Here is a 23,522-nt window from a genome sequence, read left to right as displayed (position 1 = left end):
GTCAGATAAACCGGGGCTTGGACCTTGGCTGCACTGGGTGCTCACTGGGTGATGTTAGCAAGCTTTCTTTTTGGTCTGAATCGCATTTCTTCCTTTCTAAAATGAGGATGAGAATGAGACCTACCCCATGTCTGTGGTTAAGATTAAAGGATATAATACTTGGAAACCAGTATGGTACCCGAGTGATACTTTGTAAGTTATGAGTAGGCAGTCACTTCTTTTTACCAACAGTGTTGTTATTAGACTTCCCAACCATCAACAAGGAGCATAACCTGGGTGAATTTACTATGCTGTATGTTTACGTGTAGTGGGTGATGGTGTTTCCCATCAGATATATCCTTCAAAAAATGGGGCTTGAGCAACTGTAAAGTGTTCTCAAAAAGCAAAGTTGCTTTCCTCATACCATGTGATTTCATGTTACAAATGAAAATAAAAAGATACATATGTGTGTGTACATATATATATAAGACAGTCATATAAAATGCATATATAATGTATATACAGGACAATTGTATATCAATCCAAACTCACTGCTGTCGAGTCGATTCTGACATATAGCAACCCTATAAGACAGAGTAGAACTGCCCCATAGGATATTCAAGGCTGTAAATCTTTTTTTTTTTTTTTAATTTTTATTGTGCTTGAAGTGAAAGTTTACAAATCCAGTTGGACTCTCATACAAAAATGTATAAACACCTTGCTATATATTCCTGATTGCTCTCTCCCTAATGAGACAGCACACTCCTTCCCTCCACTCTCTCATTTCGTGTCCATTCGGCCAGATTCTGATCCCCTCTACCCTTTCATCTCTCCTTCAAACAGGAGATGCCAACATATCTCATGTGTCTACGTGATCCAAGAAGCTCATTCTTCACCAGCATCATTGTCTATCCCATAAAAAAAAAAAAAAACCCAGTGCAGTCTATCCCATAGTCCAGTCCAATCTCTGTCTGAAGAGTTGCCTTTGGGAATGGTTCCTGTTTTGAGCTAACAGAAGGTCTGGGGACCATGACCTCCAGGGTCATTCTAGTCCCAGTCAGACCATTAAGTCTGGTCTTTTTACGAGAATTTGAGGTCTGCATCCCACTGCTCTCCTGCTCCCTCAGGGATTCTATGTTGTGTTCCCTGTCAGGACAGTCATTGGTTGTAGCCGGGCACCATCTAGTTCTTCTGGTTTCAGGCTGATGTAGTCTCTGGTTTATTTGACCCTTTCTGCCTCTTGGTTTCATAATTACCTTGAATCTTTGGTGTTCTTCATTCTCCTTTGATCGAGAGGTGGGTTGAGACCAATTGATGCATCTTAGATGGCCACTTGCTACCGTTTAAGACCCCAGACACCACTCTCCAAAGTGGGATGCAGAATGTTTTCTTAATAGATTTTATTATGCCAACTGACTTAGATGTCTCCTGAAACCATGGTCCCCAAACCCCTGCCCCCGCTATGCTGGCCATGGAAGCATTCAGTTTATTCAGGAGACTTCTTTGCTTTTGGTTTAGTCCAGTTGTGCTGACCTCTCCTGTATTGTGTGTTGTCTTTCCCTTCACCTTAAATAGTTCTTATCTACTATCTAGCAAAAACCCCTCTCTCTCCTTCCCTCCCTACCCACTCTCATAACCATCAAAGAATATTCTCTGTTTTAACTATTTCTCGAGTTCTTATAATAGTGGTCTTATACAATATTTGTCCTTTTGCAGCTGACTGATTTTGCTCAGCATAATGCCTTCCAGATTCCTCCGTGTTATGAAATGTTTCACAGATTCATCATTGTTCTTTATCAATGTGCAATATTCCATTGTGTGAATATACCATAATTTATTTATCCATTCATCCGTTGAAAGGCACCTTGGTTGCTTCCATCTTTTTGCTAGTGTAAACAGTGCTGCAATGAACACAAAGGTGCATATATCTGTTTGTGTAAAGGCTCTTATTTCTCTAGGATATATTCCAAGGAGTGGGACTGCTGAATCATAAGGTAGCTCTATTTCTCGTTTTTTAAGGAAGCACCAAATCAATTTCCAGAAAGTGGCTGTACCATTTTACATTCCCACCAGCAGTGTATAAGTGTTCCAGTCTCTCCGCAACCTCTCCAACATTTATTATTTTGTGTTTTGTGGATTAATGCCAGCCTTGTTGGAGTGAGATGGAATCTCATTATACTTTTGATTTGTATTTCTCTAATGGCTAATGATCGTGAGCATTTCCTAATGTATCTGTTAGCTACCTGAATGTCTTCTTTAGTGAAGTGTCTGTTCATATTCTCTGCCCATTTTTTAATTGGGTTATGTGTCTTCTTGTAGTTGAGTTTTTGCGGTATCATGTAGATTTTAGAGGACACTGAATGGAAATGTCATAGCTAAAAACTTTTTCCCTCTCTGTATGTAATCTATTTTCTCTTTTGGTGGAGTCTTTGGATGAGCATAGGTGTTTGATTTTTAGGGGCTCCCAGTTATCTAGTTTTTCTTCTACATTCTTTATAATGTTTTGTGTACTGTTTATGCCATGTATTAGGGCTCCTAACATTGTCCCTATTTTTTCTTCCATGATCTTTATCGTTTCAGATTTTATATTTAGACCTTTGATCCATTTTGAATTAGTTTTTGTGCATGGTGTGAGGTATGGGTCTTGTTTCATTATTTTGCAGTTGGATATCCAGTTATGCCAGCACCATTTGTTAAGGAGACTGTCTTTTTCCCATTTAACTGACATCGAGACTTTCTCAAATATTAACTGATCATATGTGGATGGATTTATATCTGGATTCTCAGTTCTGTTCCATTGGACTATGTAGCTGTTGTTGTACCAGTACCAGGCTGTTTTGACTACTGTGGCAGTATAATAGGTTCTAAAGTCAGGTAAAGTAAGGCCTCCCACTTTGTTTTTCTTTTTCAGTAATGCCTTATTTATCCAGGGCCTCTTTCCCTTCCATATGAAGCTGGTGATTTGTTTCTCCATCTCATTAAAAAATGTCATTGGAATTTGGATTGGAACTGCATTGTGTCTACAGATCGCTTTCGGTAGAATAGATATTTTTACAATGTTAAGTCTTCCTATCCGTGAGCAAGGTGTATTTTTCCACTTATGTGGTCTCTCTCGGTTTCTTGCAGTGGTGTCTTGTAGTTTCTATGTATAGGTCTTTTACGTCTCTGGTAAGATTTATTCCTAAGTATTTTATCTTCTTGGGGCTACTGTAAATGGTATTGAATTGGTGATTTCCTCTTCCATGTTCTTTTTGTGAGTGTAGAGAAATCCAACTGATTTTTTATGTCTGTCTTGTGCCCTGATACTCTGGTGAACTCTTCTATTAGTGTCAGTAGTTTCTTGAGGATTCTTTAGGGTTTTCTGTGTATAAGATCATGTCATCTGCAGACAGAGATACTTTTAATTCTTCCTTACCAATCTGGATGCCCTGTATTTCTTTATCTAGACTAATAGCTCTGGCTAGGACCTCCAGCGATGTTGAATAAGAGTGGTGATAAAGGGCTTCCTTGTCTGGTTCCTGCCCTCAAGGGGAATGCTCTCAGACTCTCTCCATTTAGAATGATGTTGGCTGTTGGCTTTGTATAAATGCCCTTTATTATGTTGAGGAATTTTCCTTCTATTCCTATTTGGCTGAGAGTTTTTACAATGAATGGGTGTTGAAGTTTGTCAAATGCCTTTTCTGCATCGATTGATAAAATCATGCAGTTCTTGTTTTTGTTTTATTTACATTCATGATGGATTACATTAATTGTTTTTCTAAGGTTGAACCATTCCTGCATACCTGGTATGAATCCCATTTGTTCATGGTGAATTTTTTAATGTATTTTGTTGAATTCTATTGGCTAGAATTTTGTTGAGGATTTTTGCATCTAAGTTCATGAGGGCTATATGTCTGCAATTTTCTTTTTTTGTGGTGTCTTTACCTGGTTTTGGTATCAGGAATATACTGGCTTCATAGAATGAGTTTGGGAGTATTCCGTCCTTTTCTATGTTCTGAAATACCTTCACTAGTAGTGGTATTAATTCTTGTCTGAAAGTTTGGTAGAACTCTGCAGTGAAGACATCCAGGCCCAGGCTTTTTTTTATTGGGAGTTTTTTGATTACCTTTTCAATCTCTTCTTTTGTTATGGGTCTATTCCGTTGTTCTACCTCCGTTTGTGTTAGTTTAGGTAGGTAGTTTGATTCCAGAAATTCATCCATTTCTTCTAGGTTTTCAAATTTGTCAGAGTACAATTTTTCATAGTAATCTGCTATGATTCTTTTCATTTCAGTTGGATCTGTTGTAATATCACCCATCTCATTTCTTTATTTGGGTTATTTGCATCCTCTCCTGTTTTTCTTTTGTTAGTTTGGCCAATGGTTTATCAATTTTGTTAATTTTTTCAAAGAACCAGCTTTTGGTCTTGTTAACTCTTTCAATTGATTTTCTGCTTTTTATTTCATTTAGTTCGGCTCTTATTTTTATTATTTGCTTTTTTCTACCACCTGAAGGTTTCCTTTGTTGCTCTCTTTCTATTTGTTCAAGTTATAGAGATAATTCTTTGATTTTGGCCTTTTCTTCTTTTTGGATGTGTGCAGTTATGGTTGTAAATGACCTCTGAGCACTGCTTTCCCTGTGTCCCAAAGGTTCTGATAAGAAGTGTTTTCATTCTCTTTGGATTCTATGAATTTCTTTATTCCACCCTTACTGTCTTCCATAACCCAGTCATTTTTGAGCAGGGTATCGTTCAGCTTCCAAGTGTTTGATTTCTTTTTCCTGCATTTTCTGTTACTGATTTCCACTTTTATGGCCTTATGTTCAGAGAAGATGCTTTGTAATATTTTAATGTTTTGGATTCTGCTAAGGCTTGCTTTAAGACCTAATATGTGGTCTATTCTAGAGAATGTTCCATGTGCACTAGAAAAGAAAGCATACTTGGCTGCTGTTGGGTGGAGAGTTCTGTGTGTGTCTATAAAGTCAAGTTGGTTGATTGTGGCATTTAGATCTTCTGTATCTTTATTGAGCTTCTTTCTGGATGCCCTGTCCTTCACCAAAAGTACTGTGTTTATGGCTCCTACTATAATTGTGGAACTGTCTATTTCACTTTTCAATGCTGTTAGTTTCTTTCATGTATCTTGCAGTCCTGTTGTTGGGTGCATAAATATTTAATACAGTTATGTCCTCCTGATATATTGTCCCTTTAATCATTATATAGTGTCCTTCCTTATCCTTTGTGGTGGATTTAACTTTAAAGTCTATTTTGTCAGAAATTAATATTGCCACTCCTGCTCTTTTTTGATTGTTGTTTGCTTCACGTATTTGTTTCCATCCTTCGAGTTTTAGTTTTTTTGTGTCTCTAAGTCTATGGTGTGTCTCTTGTAGGCAGCATATAGATGGATCATGTTTTTTATCCATTTTGCCACTCTCTGTCTTTTTATCGGTACATTTAGTCCATTAACATTCAGCATAATTATGGAAAGGTACGAATTTAGTGCTGTCATTTTGATGTCTTTTTTTTGTATGTGCTGAGTAGTTTATCTTTATATATTGTCTTTTCTTCTTTGTTTTTGTTGATTTTGTTTCTGCTGAGTCTCTATTTTTTCTTGTATTTTATTTTGATGAGTAGGATAGTTAGTCTCCTTTGTGGTTACCTTAATGTTTTCTCCTATTTTTCTAAGTTTAAACCTAACTTTTATTTCTTTATATCGCCTTGTCTTCCTCTCCATATGAAAGATCTATGACTTCATTTCTTAGTCCCTCTTTATTATTTTAATGTTGTCTTCTTTTACATAATAACATCCCTGTTTCCCTGTTTTGAGCATTTTTTTATCTTGATTTATGTGATTTCCCTGTCTGAGGTAACATCTAATTGCTTTGTCCAGTGTTCTAGTCTTGGATTGATACCTGAAATTACTGATTTTCTAACCAAAGAACTTCCTTTAGTGTTTCTTGTCATTTTGGTTTGGTTTTTACGAATTCTGTAAACTTCTGTTTATCTGGAAGTGTTCTGATTTTGACTTCATAGCTGAGAGACAGTTTTGCTGGATATATGATTCTTGGCTGGCAATTTTTTTTTCTTCAGTGCTTTATACAAGTCATCCCATTGCCTTGTTCCTTGCAGCGTTTCTGCCGAGTAGCCTGAGTTTATTCTTATTGACTCTCCTTCGTAGGTGACTTTTCATTTATCCCTAGCCGCTCTTAAAATTCTCTCTTTATCTTTGGTTTTGGCAAGTTTGATAATAATATGTCTTAGTGATTTGCTTTTAAAATCTACCTTATGTGGAGTTCGATGAACATCTTGGATTGATATCTTCTCATCTTTCATGATATCAGGGAAGTTTTCTGCCAACAATCTTTAACAATTCTCTTTGTATTTTCTGTTATCCCTCCCTGTTCTGGTACTCCAATCACTAGTAGGTTTTTTTTCTTGCTAGAGTCCCACATGATTCTTAAGGTTTCTTCATTTTTTAAAAGTCTTTTATCTGATTTTTCTTCAAATATATTGGTGCTAAGTACTTTATCTTCAATGTCACCAATTCTGCCTTCCACTTGCTCGATTCTGCTCCTCTGACTTTCTATCGACTTGTCTAATTCTGTAATTTTATTGTTAATCTTCTGAGTTTCTGATTGCTGTCTATGGATTCTTGCAGCTTATTAAATTTTTCCTTATGTTCTTGAATAACCTTTTTTATTTCTTCAACTGTTTTATCTGTGTGTTCCTTGGCTTATTCTGCATATTGCCTGACCTCCTTCCTGATGTCTTGAAAGAGTTCTGTGTATTAATCTTTTGAATTCTACATCCAGTAATTCCAGGAAGTCACCTTCATCCATAAGATCCTTTGATTCTCTGTTTTGAGAGCTTGTTGAAGCGATCATGGTCTGTTTCTTTATGTGGTTTGATATTGACTGTTGTCTCTGAGACCTCTATAAGTTATTGTATTATTTTATTTTATGTTTGCTCGCTGTATCATAGCTTCTTGCTTTGTTTTGTTTTGATATGCCCAAATGGGTTGCTTGAGTGAGCTAGCTTGATTATTTTTGCCTTTGGAGTTCTCACCTGTCCTGTCACCAGATGGCTACAGCTGTTATCACATATACGAGCTTATGAGTCCATTCACTTTTCTTGTGTGAATTCAGCTCAGGTAACTGGTCATAAAGTCTCTGGTACAGGCTCAGTCCTACAGCCTTAGGGGGTCATGGGTGTTTGGTGTAGGTACCGGTATCTGGTTGCAGCAACGAGTCACGCTCTGAACAAGGCAGGGTGCTGACAACCACCCCCTGAGTGTCTCTGAGGAAAGCATCCTTGTTCCCTAGAGCATACAGGTAGGTGGGTTCTGCAGATGGACCACGGGCACCCAATGCTTTTGGTTGTAAGGACTGGGAGGTACCAGTTATCCCTGGACCCCTTTTGCGAGTGGCTAGGTGACCTGAGTGGAACCACCAGTCCTTAGGCCCCTGATGTGGGTAGGCGAGGACCCTGTTTAACAGGCAAAGGGGTGTCAAATATCAAAAACTCGCCTCTCCACTGCACAGCTTAAACAGTTGTAGTCTGCCAGCAAAGGTCTATTCTCCTGAAATAGGCCCACACAGGTCCATGCAGGGGGAAAGGTATTCAAAGTCCATGGACTGTTTATGCCTGGACAGGAGCTGCTTCTGTCCTGAGCTCCCCAGGTGAGTGGAGCTGGCAAATTATCTTTTCCCCCTGTTGTGAATTTATTCCTTCTCCAAGTCCAGGAGCATGGCTCAGGGCACTCAGATGGGCCTATCTTAGGCCCAGGGAAATCAATAGCTGCTGATGCCGGCTTGTGGGTGGGGGAGCAGTAAAACATATGCAAGTACTTAGCTTTTCCCAGAATACCATTCTTACCTGGGTCTGGAAGTGTGAGTAGGCTGTGTGGCTGGCTGTCTAAGTCAGGGACTACCTGTATGTCAATATGTGTGTATAGGTATGTATGTATAGTATGTATATTGGAAACCCTGGTGGCATAGTGGTTAAGAGCTACGGCTGCTAACCAAAAGGTCGGCAGTTCGAACTCACCAGCTGCTCCTTGGAAACACTACGGGTCAGTTCTACTCTGTCCTATAGGGTTGCTATGAGTTGGAATCAACTCGACGGCAGTGGGTTAGTTATGTATATTACATATATGGATAAGTATATTAAGAAAGTAATACATCAAAATACAAATAGCAGTCACCTCCAGGTGATGGGATTATGGGTGATTTTAATTGCTTTTCCTATTTTTGTTTTGGTGAACATAATTTATTTTGATAATCAGAAGGAGTCTCAGGAAAATGATTTTCTAATAGAACTGGCTTTGAATCTCTTTGATTCTGTCTTTCATTCTGTACATGGGTGAGGACTGGCCCTATGAGAAGACATAGCCTCCACTCCAACCAGACATTGAGGCCCTCCTATCATTTAAAACCTGCCTTTATTTTAGGAAAATTCATTTATTTTTCACTGTTCAATAGTCCAGCCACCTGGACTTTATCATGCACAGATCATTCACCCCACTCCAAAAGAACTTCATCTAATGTTACCTCCTCTGACACCGAAGAGTTGCTTCTCCATATCCCTGTATCTTCCCACATGCTGGCAGCAGATGCTGCGACAGGACGGGCCGAATGAGAAACACCACTTCTGAAGTTGATTAAAACTAGTGGGAGCATGAGTATTGATGGCAAGTGGCTACAGAGGGAGGTAGGAGGTATGACCATCACCACATGCTGTCGCGCTTCCTGTGTCTCTGTATCTGTGGGTGTCACGAGGCTGACACCCCTAGGAGCCATGTCCACACTCCTCTTCTTTTCCTACCACCTTCCTTTCTAGCACCAACACTATCCATTGCAAATAAGTCAGACTCTTGTACAACCTGCACCAAATATGTCTTACCAGATTTCTTTCATGACTCTAAGGTCCCTCGTTGCAGTCTGTTTTATAAGTCAAGGATAACTGCTGTTACTTGATAAGGTTAAAAGATTAAGGCAGTATAGAAAGAGCACTCGGTTTGGTGATAGACAGGTTGGGTTCGAACCTAGGCTTCAGCAGCTCCAAACTGAAAGGCTTTGGGTAAGTTCCTGAGAGGCCACATCTGTAAAAGTGGAGTAAAAAAGCCCTCCCTGAAGAACTACTAATAGGGGTATCTGTTATACCTAAGATGCACTGATGGCAAGTGGTTAAGCACTTGGCTGCTAATAGAAAGCTTGGTGGTTTGAACCCACTGGATGCCCTGCTGGACAAAGATGCGGCATTCAGTTACCGTAAAGACTACAGCCTTGATAACCGTATGGGGCAGTTCTACTCTGTCCTGTAGGCCCACTATGAGTCAGAATCAACACGATTGCAACAAGTTATTATACTTACACTTGAAAGAACCGTCACAGTCACCAAACGGGATAATGGACTTTAAAGCACTTAGTAGGCACTCAAGCTGGCTTTTATTATCCTAAGAATCTATTACACCCATTACCCTACATCACAGAGCAGAACTCTAAGGGTCAGGGAAAGGAATCAGCACGCGCTGCGGCTCAGACAAATTCAGTAACTTGTTCAAGGTCACACAGCTAGTGAGTGGAAGAGCAGGTATCCAGCCCAGGTCTCTCTGCCCCCAAATCGCAGGCTCTTCCCACAACAACTTACTGCCTTTACTTACGTGTGCTCAGCCCAGAACAAAGGAAAAATTGACAGCCAACCTCAATGATTCAGGCCTAAACATGTAGGTGGCTGTGAAAAAAAGTCAGCCCTCTATTGTTTTTTAATAGTGCTTTAAGTGAAACTTTACAATTCAGGTTAGTTTCTCATACAAAAATTTATATACATGTTGTTATGTGACCCCAGTTGCTCTCCCTGTAATATGACAGCACATTCCTCCTTTCCACCCTGATTTCCCGTGTCCATTCAACCAGCTCCTGTCCCTTTTTGCCTTCTCATCTCACCTCCGGACAGGAGCTGCCCATTGAGTCTCATGTATCTACCTGAGCTAAGAAGCACCGTCTTCACGAAGTCAGCCCTGTATTATTGGGCTGTGTACCAGAATGAGTCTGCTTTCGCGCAGACCTACGGACATTCCAATGGACAGCAGAGTTTACGGGTGAAGGCCTAAATGAAGCAACCACAGTGAGATCTAGGGTGATTTCTCCACATTACATTGTGGATTCAAACAAAGGTTCTCAAACTTCAGCATGCATCAGAAACACCTGCTGGGCCCCAGCCCCCAAACTTCTCACTCTGGAGGTCTCATGTAGCAGCAGCTAATTTGCATTTCTAGCAAGTCCCCAAGTGATCCTGACGCTGTTGGTATGGTAACCACACATTGAGAACAACTGGATTTAAAATGCTTCATAACATTCCCAAGTCTCATCTGTGTCCCATCTTTCCAAAATTCCAGGGAGCGACCAGCACACACAAAAGTACCACAAAACCAGTGCCCAGCCCAGAAAACAGCTTTGAGTTTGGTGCCCCTGAGGGTCTCCTTCCTGCCCAGGGCTCCTCTTCCATGTAACCGTCACTTTCATTCTCTGTCCTCATCCCTGTCCCTATACCAAGCAGGTCACCAGCCTCCACCCCCTTTGCTCATGGAACATTTGTTAACGCACAGTCTACAGCCTGGCTGCTTTCCAGAATCCTGAGCCCCTTGAGAGGATTATCATAGTAGAGAGAGGGGAGAGTGCCCGGGAAGGCAGAAAGACAGGAGGCAAATTTCTACTTCTGAGACCTCAGCCGGCCTCAGGGAGACAGCACCTCAGGGGATTGGCTTCTTGGTGCACGTAGGGGGTGTGGACCCCAGGCACTAGGGCTCCCGGCCTGGGCAGAGATTCCCCTCCTACCCATGCCCCACTGACTCTAGAGCACAGAGATGCCCACCTCAAGGGACCCTGTGGACGTGGACAACGAGGGTAGCAGTGGCTAACATGATGGTTTGAAGGCCTCACAGAAGCCCCCCAATTCTTTGATAACTCGCAGGAAGAGGAGAGGCCCTCTGATAGTGAATAAGATTGAACTTTGCTTCACCTCAGTGGGATGGAGGGAAGATGCAGGATTAAGCTGTCACTGCTCGGTAAACCAGTCCTGAGATACACACTACACAGAAGACACAGCAGGTAAAGGCACACTCTTTATTAGAAGTTAGGGCTTTGGAACAAGCCCCAGGCAAAAGTGGATATTGGTAAACTGGGTGGAATCTCATGGGGGAATCAAAGGCTTCCTTTTGTTCAGACTGGAGGCCGACCTAACCTACCACCTGGGCTCCCTCCTGGTTCCCTCCTTGCCTTGCAGCAGCTGCCTTGGGGGAGCAGAGAGCCTGCAGAGAACACACCACTTGGAAGAGAAGGGGTCCAGGAGCATTCCCAAGAGGGCTTGCCCCAGTCTAGTTCTCTTACTCCAATTACTTCTCTCAGAGAACCAGCATCTCATAGCATTGTGGCCCCATTGTGTGCCCTTGGAATCCAATTTGTCTTTCATCCACTCTTGAAAGGAGGCTGGGATGGGGCAGCCCAAGGCCGAGGGATCAAATTGGTAGCCAACACTCCCCTAGACCAGTGGCCTTTCAGCCAGGCTGGTGGGCAACCGGGAACATAAGTGTCCCTCTCAAGGGAGGAAATCAGCAGAGTATCAGAGAAGGCCTTGGTGATCTTTACTACTGCTCATTTTTCTCACTTGGGATCAGTGAGATGAGCAGCTCAGACAAGTCCTTTCATGAAAGTCTCTTTGATGTTGCCCCCAGGACCACGTAAGTGAGTCTCGATGTTATTTCAATTGTGTTTACCTGAAGGCCACACTACGTGTAAGGCAAGGGAGACACCCCTCATCCACTCTGCACCTGAAATTAGGCTCTCTCCTGTCATCTAACCAAATGCCCCAAATCTTGTTATAATGTGTGCACCAGATAATAACAGCTAATTCTAACTCCTAACACATACTAGGCAATCGGTAACTATTTGTTCAATGACTTAATGAATGAAATTCAATGACCTTGCTATAACCTGTAAAATTTCACACTACCCTCCCCCACCCCCTTGAACTCTGCTAGGTCAATCCCCTTTCCCCAACAGAGGGATTGACGTCCTAACAAGATCTGTGCGCTCTCCCTTGTTCCCAAAATGTGCGCCTGAGCATCTCCTCCTTCCTTATTCCTTTGCACTCTTTTCGGCTCCAGCCAGTTGAGGTCTCACTGTGGTGCAGGCAGTTGAGAACCAGGGGGCATTTCCTGAGGATCACATCCTGGAGGCCTGAGCTTCTTCAGCATCATGCAAAGTTTCTGGAGCTTAGAGACACAAAGAACAAGCCCTTACCTGTGAATCTTATAGAAATAAAAAATTTAAAACATTAAACTGCAAACACTGATGTACTTTATGTTTTAACATTAGCATTCTCAAAGAAAACAGCATTCTTAGACAATAATGAATGTTACACTCATAAAGCCTGGCCTTCCCCAGTCAAAGGCTGGTTTATATGCAGAAAAAAAAAAAGCAGAGGCAGTTAAAGAGAAGACAGAAAGAAGAAAAAGAGCGAGGTTCGTAACTTCGGCCTCTCCAGGGTGTCATCCAAGTGGTAGCAGCCCTCCAGTGTCCACCACCTGAGAACTTAAATACAATTGGAGAATTTCTCCACTTAAGGATTAGTTGTGATGTTCAAGGAAATCCCAACTTTCTTTAAAATAACAAAAATGACACACACACATATACATGTATAATATGAAACTGGGGAAAGCGGTCCATATGTGGAAATTGTTACATTGTGTTAAAAATGGTTATTGCTTGATGGATGATAATTTTTTTGTTTGATAGGCAGATTTTCTTGCATGTTTAGCAGTCCAAGTGCCAGGAAAAATTCATCGCACTCTGCCCCACGGGCCACCCCAATCCCTCTGTCTGAGTCTGACGCAGATCTCCCCTGTTGCTGGAATTCAAAGGCTTTCTTACCTTTGGGTGGCCAGGTCTTTGGCTCCTGAGATTGTTTCCTTGAGTCTCCTTGGCTCCAGCTGTGCCCAGAGGAGTTTATGTATTTGGGCCTCACAGTAGCTGCCTGCTTGCCATGGCCCCTGCTGTCGACCAGGGCGTCTATCTCCTCCGAACGCACGGCACCTTCCTCCTCGCCTTGGCTTCTCTGGTCCCACAGAGGGCCCATCTCCTTTTGTGACCCCGCTGCAGCCTGCACACCAGGGGTGTAGATCATTCTCGGAGGCATCTGGGACAGGACCGCTGCAGCTGTTTCTGCCTCGGTGACAGCTGCGGGTGGGGGAGGTAGGGTGCATTGGAACGCTATTGGGAATGGTGTGTAGTATGGAAATGGGTGTGAGTGAGGCATTGGCAGAAGGGGTGGAACGACCTGGGCCCAGGGACTCGGGGATCCTGGCACGTAAATGTTGCCCGCCTTACCTCCCCCCTGTGCCTCTTTCTCCTGGACCTCCGCATCCCGCCTGCCCTTTGCGCCCGCGGCCGCCACCTTGCCTTGCTCCTCTGCGTGCCAGGGCCACGCAGTAGCACACTGCTGCTGGGCTCGCGACCCGCGATCGACCTCCTCGGGCTGTGGATCGAACTGGGCCGACCTCTTGGCCTGGAGCAGCTGCCCGCGCAGCACTTCGCTCTCGTCCAGCGACTGCTGCAGGTCGGCCTGCGTTTGGCGCAACTGCAAAATGATGTCTACGCACTCCTTACGCAGGTGCTGCAGCTCTGAGGCCAGGGCCCAGGTGGCCGCCTCGCGCTGAGACGCCTGCTCCTGCAGGTGCCGCACCCGACGCTCCTGCAGTACCCGCCGCCTGGAGACCACACGTACGCTCAGGGCCAGCGCGCTCCAGGTGCAGGCCCTCTTGAAGGTGCGGGGCACCCGCGGGTCGGAAACGATGGCCCGGAGCTGGTCCTCCACATGGTTCCAGGGCTTCCAGCTGTAGGCCACGTAGAAGTCCGGGCTGCCGCCGTTGCTGAGGACCTCTTCATTGATGAACTCGACCACCTCGCTGTGGCGGAATCCGCACCTGGGGTCTCTGAAGTTCACGGCCATGGCTGCTTCGGCCTAGTCTGCAGGCTGCACTTCCGGAGTCGCTGCCACCACCGTTTCAGATGGCGTTCGCCACCTGGCCAGCCCCTCACCTCCTCACTCAGTCCCAACTCTGCCCTCTCGTTCGGTCCTGGCCTCTTTCGCGGCCTGCTTTCCCCCTTACTCCCTGGTTCTCCTCACAAAGACTGAAGCCGATTCCCTCAGCACTCCAGCTCCTGCTGAGGCGAGACGGCGTCTCACGTCACAGGGAGAAGCGCAATCTCGCCGCAGCGCCTGCTGGGGCCTACTTTCCTTGGCAGAGCGCCCCCCTGCGTGGCGGGTTGGCAGTGGGACTGGGGGACGGGGGCGCAAAGAAGGCAGAAATCACTCTTGTTTCCAATCGATTGTCAAGGACCACATCTGGCTACCAAGAATGAATTCCTAACCTGGTGGTGGCTGTGGGTGGGTGGGTGCATGAGGGCTGCTCTTGGCTCAGCTCTGCCTCCCCTAACTCTCGGTTGCTGTTTCACACCTTCTATAGGGTCTCATGTAAAAGACCATATCGGGAACACTGGTGGTGTAGTGGTTAAGTGCTACCGCTGCTAACCAAGAGGTTGGCAGTTCGAATCCACCAGGCGCTCCTTGGAAACTCAATGGGGCAGTTCTACCCTGTCATCTAAGTTTGCTATGAGTCAGAATCGACTCGATGGCAAGGGTTTTTTTTTTGTTGTTGTTTTTTAATATGGTCTCAATAAGGAGCCCTGGTGGTGCAAATGTTAAGCCCTTGGATGCTACCTGAAAGGTCGGCAGTTTGAACCCAGCCACTGCTCTGTGGGAGAAAAGGCCTGGCAGTCTGTTCCTTAAAGATTACAGCCTAGGAAACTGTATGGGGTAGTTCTACTGTCTTACAGGAATCGACTGGAATGCGCACAACAATAATGTAGTCTCAAGCTGTCTGCACAATTCATTCCTCTCTCAGTCTAAGCGTGAACCCTGGTGGCTTAGTGCTTAACTTAAGTGCTACAGCTGCTAACCAAAAGGTCCGCAGTTTAAATCCACCAGGCGCCCCTTGGAAGCTCTATGGGGCAGTTCTACTGTGTCCTATAGGGTCGCGATGAGTCAGAATCCACTCGACAGCAACGGGTTTCTCAGTCTAAGCAGATGGCCTTGGAGTCCCTGTCGTGGAGAAAATCAAGCGCCTGAGTCATGAAGCCCTTCAGCTCGCCTAGCAAGACCCTCTCTTCTTGCTCTAGATCACAGGTCCTCCTGTTCTATTTCCTTATGGACTTTACACCATGTTATTCCCCCTGTGTTTCTTTCATCTTCCTCTCTTCTATGCTACTGGATATTTTCCTCTCATACAGTAAGCCTGTTCAGCTTCCTTCCATGCTTAAAACCATGTTCTGCTTTTCTCAATGCCTCCTTTTCTCCCTTCTCATGAAAGCATAGTCTACACTATGCCCCCTTTCTTCTGCTCCAATCAACCTTCTGCACTTTGCTTCTTGTTCCCAAAACATTAGTGAAAATTCTCTGATAAGGTCACTAGCAGTCCCTACCTTGGTACAAAAGCTAGTGGGTAATTTGTAAGTTAATTTTCATATGATCTTTCAGTAGGGTTTCATTCTGTTGACCATTCCCTCCTTGACACTCTATCCTGTCTTGGTTTCTGCAACACTGAATTCTATTGATAATTCTCCTATCCACCTGACTTCTCTTTCTCGGTGTCTTTTGACTACTTTTTCTTCTTTGCATCGTGCCTCAATGTTAGTATTCCCCAAGTTTTGTCCTCAGATGCCTCCTCTTTTTATTCTGTGTGTTTTCCTTGGGTGCTTAATCACTCCCATAATTTTAAATACTACCTCTGTCCCAAATATCTATTTCCAACTTATACTTCTCTCTTGATCATCAGATCCATACTTTTTTCCTTTGACAGATAGTTACTGAATACATAGCATGTTCATTTGACAATAAGTGGTGATAAATAGTGAACATTTCTTTAGCCTTGTGCAGTTTACACCCGTTTGGAGGAATAATAAATGAAAAAGTAAATAAATAAGTAAGGTAATTATAAGTTGTGATTTGCGTTACCAATATACAAGTTGATGTGAGAGATAGGAACTCCACAGAGGTTTGAGCTTGTCCCCTTTACATAAGGAGGTTAGGGAAGGTCTTTTTGAGAAGGCAGCATTTGACCTGAAACCTGCACTCCAGTGGCAAAGGTCTTGATGTAGTAAAATCTTAAAATTTTCCGGAAGTAGAAAAGATCCCAATATGGCTGGAGTATGGTGAGTTAGAGAGAGAGTTGAATGAAACTATGTTGGAGATGTAGACAAAGGTGCCATTTTGCACATGTTCGAAAGCAATATCAACAAGACTGGCTTTTATGCTAGGTTTAAGGGAGAGGTTTGTTCTATTTCTAGTGGTGGTGTCATCAGCTCTGTAAAGTTCCACTCTGTCTGTTGCATGGACTAGAGATTATAGCAGGTCAAGAATGTAAATAGGGATGAACAGTTTGGAAGCTGTTTCATTTGACCAAGCAATAAATGATGCTAGTTTGGCTTGCCTAAGTGAATTTTTTTAAAAACAGAATTTAAAGCATTTTACTTAAACTCATCCTCTACCATCAAGCCATATTTCAATAATGGGTTTAGAAAAATCCAAAGAATTAAATGACACTGGCCATAGGCAGTATCTAAATCTAAATCTGTGTTTATTTATACCATTATATTTAAATATGCATGTAACTCAAATTATATATATAATAAATAATCTGAAAAATTAAAACCTATCTTGGTAAAAATGGTCATCCAATTCTTTTCATATTCACCAAGACATATAATGGAAACCATACATACAGATGGATTTCATTCTTTTCCTGGTTGTTCCAGAAAATATTTTCACGGAACATCTTGACATAGGTTTTTTTTTGTTTTTCCTTTTCCAAAAAAATTTATTTTGTTGTTGTTGTCGAGAATATACACGGCAAAACATACACCAATTCAAGTTACTACATGAATAATTTAGTGACATCGATTACATTTTCTGAGTTGTGCAACCATTCTCACCCTCCTTTTCTGAGTTGTTCCCCCTCCATTAGCATAAACTTACTGCCCCTAAGGTTCCCATCTGATCTTTTGAGGTGCTGTTGTCAGTTTGATCCCATATAGATAATTGTTAAAAGAGCATAATGAGCAAGGCTGACATTGTTTACTAGTTAAACTATTGTCTGGTTTTAAGAAGACTTCAGGGGATATTTTGGTTTCAGATTTAAAGATTATGTCAGGGCAATATTTTCAGGGGTTCATCCCACTTCCATGGCTCTAGAAAGTCTGTAAATAAAAGAATAGAAGATTCTTTAGTCCATGAAAATTTGGAACTCCATTCTGCATTTCCCCACTTTTGATCAGCATACTTCTATAGAAACTTTGATTGAAATAGCCACTGATTGCAACTGGGCACCATCCAGTTCTTCTGGTCTCATGACAACGGGTGCAGTTGTTCATGGGGGCAATTAGCCACACGTTCCATTTCCTCCTCCTAGTCCTGACTCTCCTTCTTCCTCTCCTGCTCCAGGCTAATAAAGACCAGTTGTTGTGCCTTAGATGGTTGCCTGCAAGCTTTTAAGAACCCAGGCACTAATTAATAAATGAAGAAGTGAATCCGTCAACTAATAGGTTCTTCTCAAGCAGACTAGTGAATTGAAGTCAGCTAGATACAGGGTTGGAAGAGCAGAAAGGTTTATTCACAGTTTGCAAACTGGGGGACAGGCAGAGACTCGTGACCTAAGGCTTCCAGCTCCCTGAACCAGGGCAGATTTGCTCCTTTTATAAGGAGTGACACACATATGCATGAATAGTGAGGGGAGGATCTTCAGTCCTTTGATGCCTGTGCAGTCCGCGTAATTTTAGTGAATGGGTTTTTGCACATGGCTCTAAAAATACTGCGCACAGCCCTGAAAAAATGGCGCTGGCTCACTACTGCCACCCCAGGAAGGTCATATAGCAGGTAGATTTGGAGTCCGTGAGCCTGCACCTCGGCCTCCTGCCAGGAGAAGACAAGAAACCTGGGGATTCAACCAATCATGGTGAAGTACTGCAAAAATTGTAACAAAAATGTAGCAAGAGTAGGCTTTTCTGAAAAACAGCTATTATGGGGTGGTTAATAACCTTTAATAACCCTTCATGACTGCCTGCTTCAGAAGTAGAACAGAAGCACTGAACACGTTCTTAGGCCAATTAACTGGGATGTCCCATGAAATCATAACCCTAAACCTTCAAATCAAGGAACCTAAATGATGTTAGTGGAGACTGATGCAAGGAGAGAGGTTGAGAATATATTTTTAGAGTAAAATTGAAAGATACTACAGGTAGTTTGGACGGAGGGAGTGAATATTGAAGGAAAGAAAGGAGAAAAGGCTGACTCCTAGTTTCTAGGTTTGATCGAGTGGGTTTGTAGTGGTGCCATTTCTGAGATGTAGAAGACTGGGTAAAGAAAAGAAAACAAAAAAGGCAAGCATACTATTTCAGAGGTGTGGTTTGTGTTGTCTCTTAGAGACCAGGGTGGAGGTAACAAATAGGCCTTCTGGGATATACAGGTCTAGAGCACAGGGGAGAAATTGGGTTAAAAATATAAATTTGGAAATCAGCAGTGAATTAGTAATATTTAACAACCATGGGCCTCAATGAGATGCTTTAGGGAAAGAGGGTCATATAGAGATGAATAGAAAACAGAGGACTGAGCCCTGGGGCACTCCAACTTTTAGAAGTATAGTTAGAGTATAGGCAGTCCTTAAAAACACAAAATAAATTTCATTCTAATTTCTATTTAACCTTTCAGAACAGGTAGATAGACTAATGTATACTATTTCAGCCATAGAAACATAGGAAAATCTCTCCAGATCATTTTTTGTAGCCATTATAGTATAATACCAAATGTCTTAGTTATCTAGTGCTGCTATAACAGAAATGCCACAAATAGATGGCTTTAGCAAAGAGAAATGTATTCTCTCACAGTCCAGTAGGTTACAAGTCCAAATTCAGGGTGCTGGCTACAGGCGGGAAACCCTGGTGGTGTAGTGGTTAAGTGCCAAGGCTGCAAACCAAAGGCTCGGCAGTTCGAATACACCAGGAGCTCTTTGGAAACTATGGGGCAGTTCTACTCTGTCCTCTAGGGTTGCTACGAGTCGGAATCGACTTGACGGCACTGGGTTTGGTTTTTGCTTTGGCTACAGGGGAAGGCTTTCTCTCTCTGTGGGCTTTGGAGAAAGGTCTTTGTCCTCAATCTTCCCCTGGTCAAGGAGCTTCTCAGGTGCAGGGACCCTGGGTCCAAAGGACACACTCTGCTCCTGGGGCTGCTTTCTTGATGGTATGAGGTCCCCATTCTCTGCTTGCTTCCCTTTCCTTTTATCTCTTGAGAGATAAAAGGTGGTGCAGGCCATACCCCCGGGAAATTCCCTTTACATTGGACCAGGGATGTGATCTGGGTAAGGGTGGTGTTACAATCCCACCCTAATCCTCTTTAACATAGCATTACAATCACAAAATGGAGGACGACCACCAAATACTGGGAATCACAGCCCAACAAAATTGGCATATTTTGGGGGGGGGACATAATTCAATCCATGACAATGAGTCATGTGTTTCTAATCCATTCTGTCACTCTCTGTCTCCTTCTGGGTGCATTGAAGCTATTTACATTCAGTGTGATTATCGATAGGTGTGAGTTTATTGCTGTCATTTTATAGTGATTTTTTTGTTGTGCTGACGTTTTCTTTGTTCCTCTTACTCTCCTGTGCTGAGTTCCTTTTGTTTGTGAAATTTCTTTTCAGTTCTTTCATTATTGTAGATTTTGTGTTTACTGAGACTTTTTGTTTTTCTTCTTTATTTTGATGAGTAGTTTTGTTAACTTTCTTTGTGGTTACCTTGAAATTCACCTTTATCTTCCTAAGTTTGAACCAGTCTTTTATTCCTTGATATTGCCTTGACTTCCTCTCTATTTGAAAGTTCCATACCTACACAGTATATTCCCCCTTTTATTGCTCTGACATTGCGGTCATTGCAGATGGACGTCTCCAGTTCCCTGTTTTGAATCTTTTAGTTTTGTTTTATCCTTGAGAGTTCATCACCTAGGTCGGTATTTGGCTGATATTGGCCTGTGTCCTAGATTCAGGTTTTTGTCTGATATTGTGGGTTCTCTAACGAAAAGACTGCCTTTAATAATTCTTTTGGTTTGTTTTTTACAAATTCCCTTAATTTCTGTTTATCTGGAAATGTCCTAGTTTTGCCATCATTTTGAGCGAGAGTTTTGCAGAATGTATTACTCTTGGTTGGCAATTTTTTCCTTTCAAGGTTTTATATAGATCATCCCGTTGCCTTCTTGCCTGTGTGATTCCTGACCAGTAATCAGAGCTCAGTCTTATTGTTTCCCCTTTGTATGTGACTTTTCGTTTTTCTCGGACTGCTCTCAGGATTCTTTCTCTTTCATTTTGGCAAGTGTGATTATGATATATCTTGGTGACCTTCTTTTGGGGTCTACCCAATCTGGGGTTCGTTGAGCTTCATGGATGGTCAGCTTTTCATCTTTCATGGTATTAGGGATGTTTTCTGTCAGAAAATCTTCAATGATCCTCTCTCTGCTTTCCATTTTCTTCCCCTATTCTGGAACTCTGATCATACACAAATTTTTGCTTTTGATTGGATTCCACACAGTTCTGAGGTTTTCTTTATTTTCCTTCTTTATTTTCTTTGATTTTTCCTCAAGCAAATTGGCGTTCATGGAATTGTCTTCAATTTCACTGATTCTGACTTCCATTGCTTCCAATTTGCTCCTAAAACCTTCTATTCCATTTCAGAAATTTTGTTGTTTATCTTCTGGATTTCTAATTGCTGTTCTTGTATGATTTCTAATTGTTTATTTTGATATTTTGTTCCTGTATTATTTTCCTGAATTTTTCTGTTGCTTTTTCTATGTTTTCCTTGATTTTGCCTATGTTTTTGTTTTTCTGTGTTTTCCATGATTTTGTCTGCAATTTCCTTGATCTCTTTCCTAATCTCTTGGAGAGGCTTGAATATTAGACTCTTGAATTCCCTATCAGGTAGTTTCAGTGCCTTTTCTCCTGCCGGAAGGTCAACTGGTGCTTTACTTTTGTCACTTACTGGAGCCGTCTTGTCCTTGTTTTTTTTTTTGCATGTTTTGATATTGTCTGCTGTCTTCAAGACATTCAGGTATTATTTTCTTTATTGATTGTTGGTTTGTTTGTTTTGTCCTGCTTTTTTGATTAGTTTTGTCATGTCTGGGCAGGTGGGCTGGGCATGTTTGTTGCTTGCTCATCTGTGGGCTCAATAGTTCTCGCCACTTTGTCCAGGTGTGCAGGACCAGTGGCTCAGCTCTGTCTCGTATTAGGAATTCCATGGAGGTGGCTTTCTGCATGTAGGGTTGTTGGCTTTACTCCAAGATGGCCATGCCGAGTCATATGGTTTCGGTGGGAACGTCCACTCTGTGTTTCTATTCCTTTGCCATTTTCTTCCAGTTTCTTCTTCTCAGTGACTTCCGATCTAATACTTTATCCCTTCATCGAAGGTTCAGGTTTCCAGGACTGACATCTATATCTGTTTTACTTGGTTTCTTGGGTTTTCTTGTGGCAGGATGGCTTGATGTGTCTTACTAGTCCACCATCTTGGCTCTGCCTCCTCAATTGCTGTTTCTTCACAGTTTCAGGAATGGAGTTGTCCTCAGTTTACCAAATCATTTTCAGGAATTTAACAGAGGTAGTGGGGCCTTGCACTACGAGTGAGGCAATGACTCCTCCATATTTTGTGAGTTTCTTTGTGAGTATGTGTATGTCCTGAATGAATGTGTCAAATAAATATCCTCAGAGGAGGATGCCATCAATATAATGTCATACCCGTACTCCTGAGGAAGTTGGATGTAGTTAAGATCTTGCCTGAAAAGATTGTGTGCAAGACTGTTGAGATACCCCATGGTAGCCAGATAAAAGTATACCATGTTCCTTAGGAGGGGAAGGCAAATTGTGACTGAAGTTGTTATTGTTGTTGTTTGGTGCCACCAAGTCAATTCTGACTCATAGCGACCTATGTACAACAAAAGAAACACCGCCCTGTCCTGCGCCATCCTTATAATCGTTGTTATTCTTAAGTCCTTTGTTGCAGCCACTGTGTCAATCCATCTTATTGAGGGTCTTCCTGTTTTTCACTGACCCTCTACTTTACCAAGCATGAAGTCCATCTCCAGGGACTGATCCCTCCTGACAACCTGTCCAAAGTACGTAAGACACAGTCTCTCTGTCCTTCCTTCAATGGCGCATTCTGGTTGTACTTCTTCCAAGACGGATTTCTTCATTCTTTTGGCAGCCCATGGTGTATTCAATATTCTTCTGCAATACCACAATTCAAAGGCATCAATTCTTTCTTGGTCTTCTTTATTCATCGTCCAGCTTTCACATACATAAGAGGCGATTGAAAATACCATGGCTTAGGGCAGGTGCCCCTTAGTCTTCAAGGTGACATCATTGCTTTTCAACACTTTAAAGAGGCCTTTTGTAGCAGATTTGCCCAATGCAATGCAACCCTTGACAATGTCAATCTTTTCCCCATTTATCACAATGCTGCTTATTGGTCCAGTTACGAGAATTTTTGTTTCCTTTATGTTGAGGTGTAATCCATACTGAATCCTGTGGTCTTTGATTTTCATCAGTAAGTGCTTCAAGTCCTCTTCACTTTCAGCAGCAAGGTTGTGTCATCTGCATGACACAGGTTGTTAATGAGTCTTCCTCCAATCCTGATGTGCCATTCCTCTTCATATAGGTCACTTTCACAGATTATTTGCTCAGCCTGTAGAATGAGTAGATTTGGTGAAAGGATACAACCCTGACATGCACCTTTCCTGATTTTAAACCACGTAGTATCCCCTTGTTTTCTGTCAGCGACTGTCTCTTGATCTATGCACAGGTTTCTCATGAGCACAATTAAGTGTTCTGGAACTTCCATTCTTCGCAATGTTATCCATAATTTATTATGATCCATACAGTCATATGCCTTTGTATAGTCACTAAAACACAGGTAAACATCTCTCTGGTTTTCTCTGCTTTCAGCCAGGATCCATCAGACATCAGCAATGATATCCCTGGTTCCACACCCTTTTCTGAATCTGGCTCATATTTCTGGCAGTTCCCTGTTGATATACTGCTTCGGCCATTTTTGAATGATCTTCAGCAAAATTTTGCTTGTGTGTGATACTAATGATACTGTTTGATAATTTCTGCATTTGTGGGATCACATTTCTTGGGAATAGGCATAAATATGGATCTCTTCATTTGGCCAGGTAGGTAGCTGACTTCCAAGTTTCTTGGCATAGACAGAGTGAGCACTTCCAGTGTTGCCTCCATTTGTTGAAACATCTCAATTGGTATTCCATCAATTCCTGGAGCCTTGTTTTTCACCAATGCCTTCAGTGAAGCTTGGACTTCTTCCTTCTGTACCATCGTTTCCTGCTTATATGGTACCTCCTGAAATGCTTGAATATTGACCAATTCTTTTTGGTACAGCGACTCTGCGTATTCCTTCCATCTT

At 42.4% G+C, this 23,522-nt stretch overlaps 3 protein-coding genes across 8 annotated transcripts in view; 2 read left to right on the top strand and 1 right to left on the bottom strand.

The window, feature by feature from the left end:
* The window catches only part of LOC126069623 (protein BHLHb9-like), a 283,683-nt gene that overhangs the window by 150,883 nt on the left and 109,278 nt on the right, over nt 1-23,522 (top strand). The gene's annotated exons all lie outside the window — the stretch shown is intronic.
* The window catches only part of LOC126068709 (nuclear RNA export factor 3-like), an 87,565-nt gene that overhangs the window by 47,857 nt on the left and 16,186 nt on the right, over nt 1-23,522 (top strand).
* LOC126069627 (testis-expressed protein 13D-like) lies at nt 11,976-14,180 on the bottom strand. Its single transcript, XM_049873228.1, has 3 exons — nt 13,410-14,180; nt 12,882-13,187; nt 11,976-12,223 (listed from the first exon to the last, which is right to left on the bottom strand). The coding sequence occupies exons 1-3, from the start codon at nt 13,957-13,959 to the stop codon at nt 12,174-12,176; spliced, it is 906 nt and encodes a 301-aa protein (XP_049729185.1). The 5' UTR covers nt 13,960-14,180; the 3' UTR covers nt 11,976-12,173.

The sequence above is a fragment of the Elephas maximus genome, chromosome X (genome assembly GCF_024166365.1).
Source record: "Elephas maximus indicus isolate mEleMax1 chromosome X, mEleMax1 primary haplotype, whole genome shotgun sequence".
Classification (NCBI taxonomy): domain Eukaryota; kingdom Metazoa; phylum Chordata; class Mammalia; order Proboscidea; family Elephantidae; genus Elephas; species Elephas maximus.
The sequence above is the reverse complement of the archived record's forward strand: the minus strand, read 5'-3'. Positions and strand labels throughout refer to the sequence as shown.

Coding starts and splice junctions, on each gene's coding strand:
- LOC126069627 (XM_049873228.1), bottom strand. CDS start 13,959: ATGGCCGTGAACTTCAGAGACCCCAGGTGCGGATTCCGCCACAGCGAG. Junction 13,188..13,409: donor CTGGCACGCAGAGGAGCAAG/GCAAGGTGGCGG, acceptor CCCCACCCGCAG/CTGTCACCGAGGCAGAAACA. Junction 12,224..12,881: donor AAAGACCTGGCCACCCAAAG/GTAAGAAAGCCT, acceptor TGTGTCTCTAAG/CTCCAGAAACTTTGCATGAT.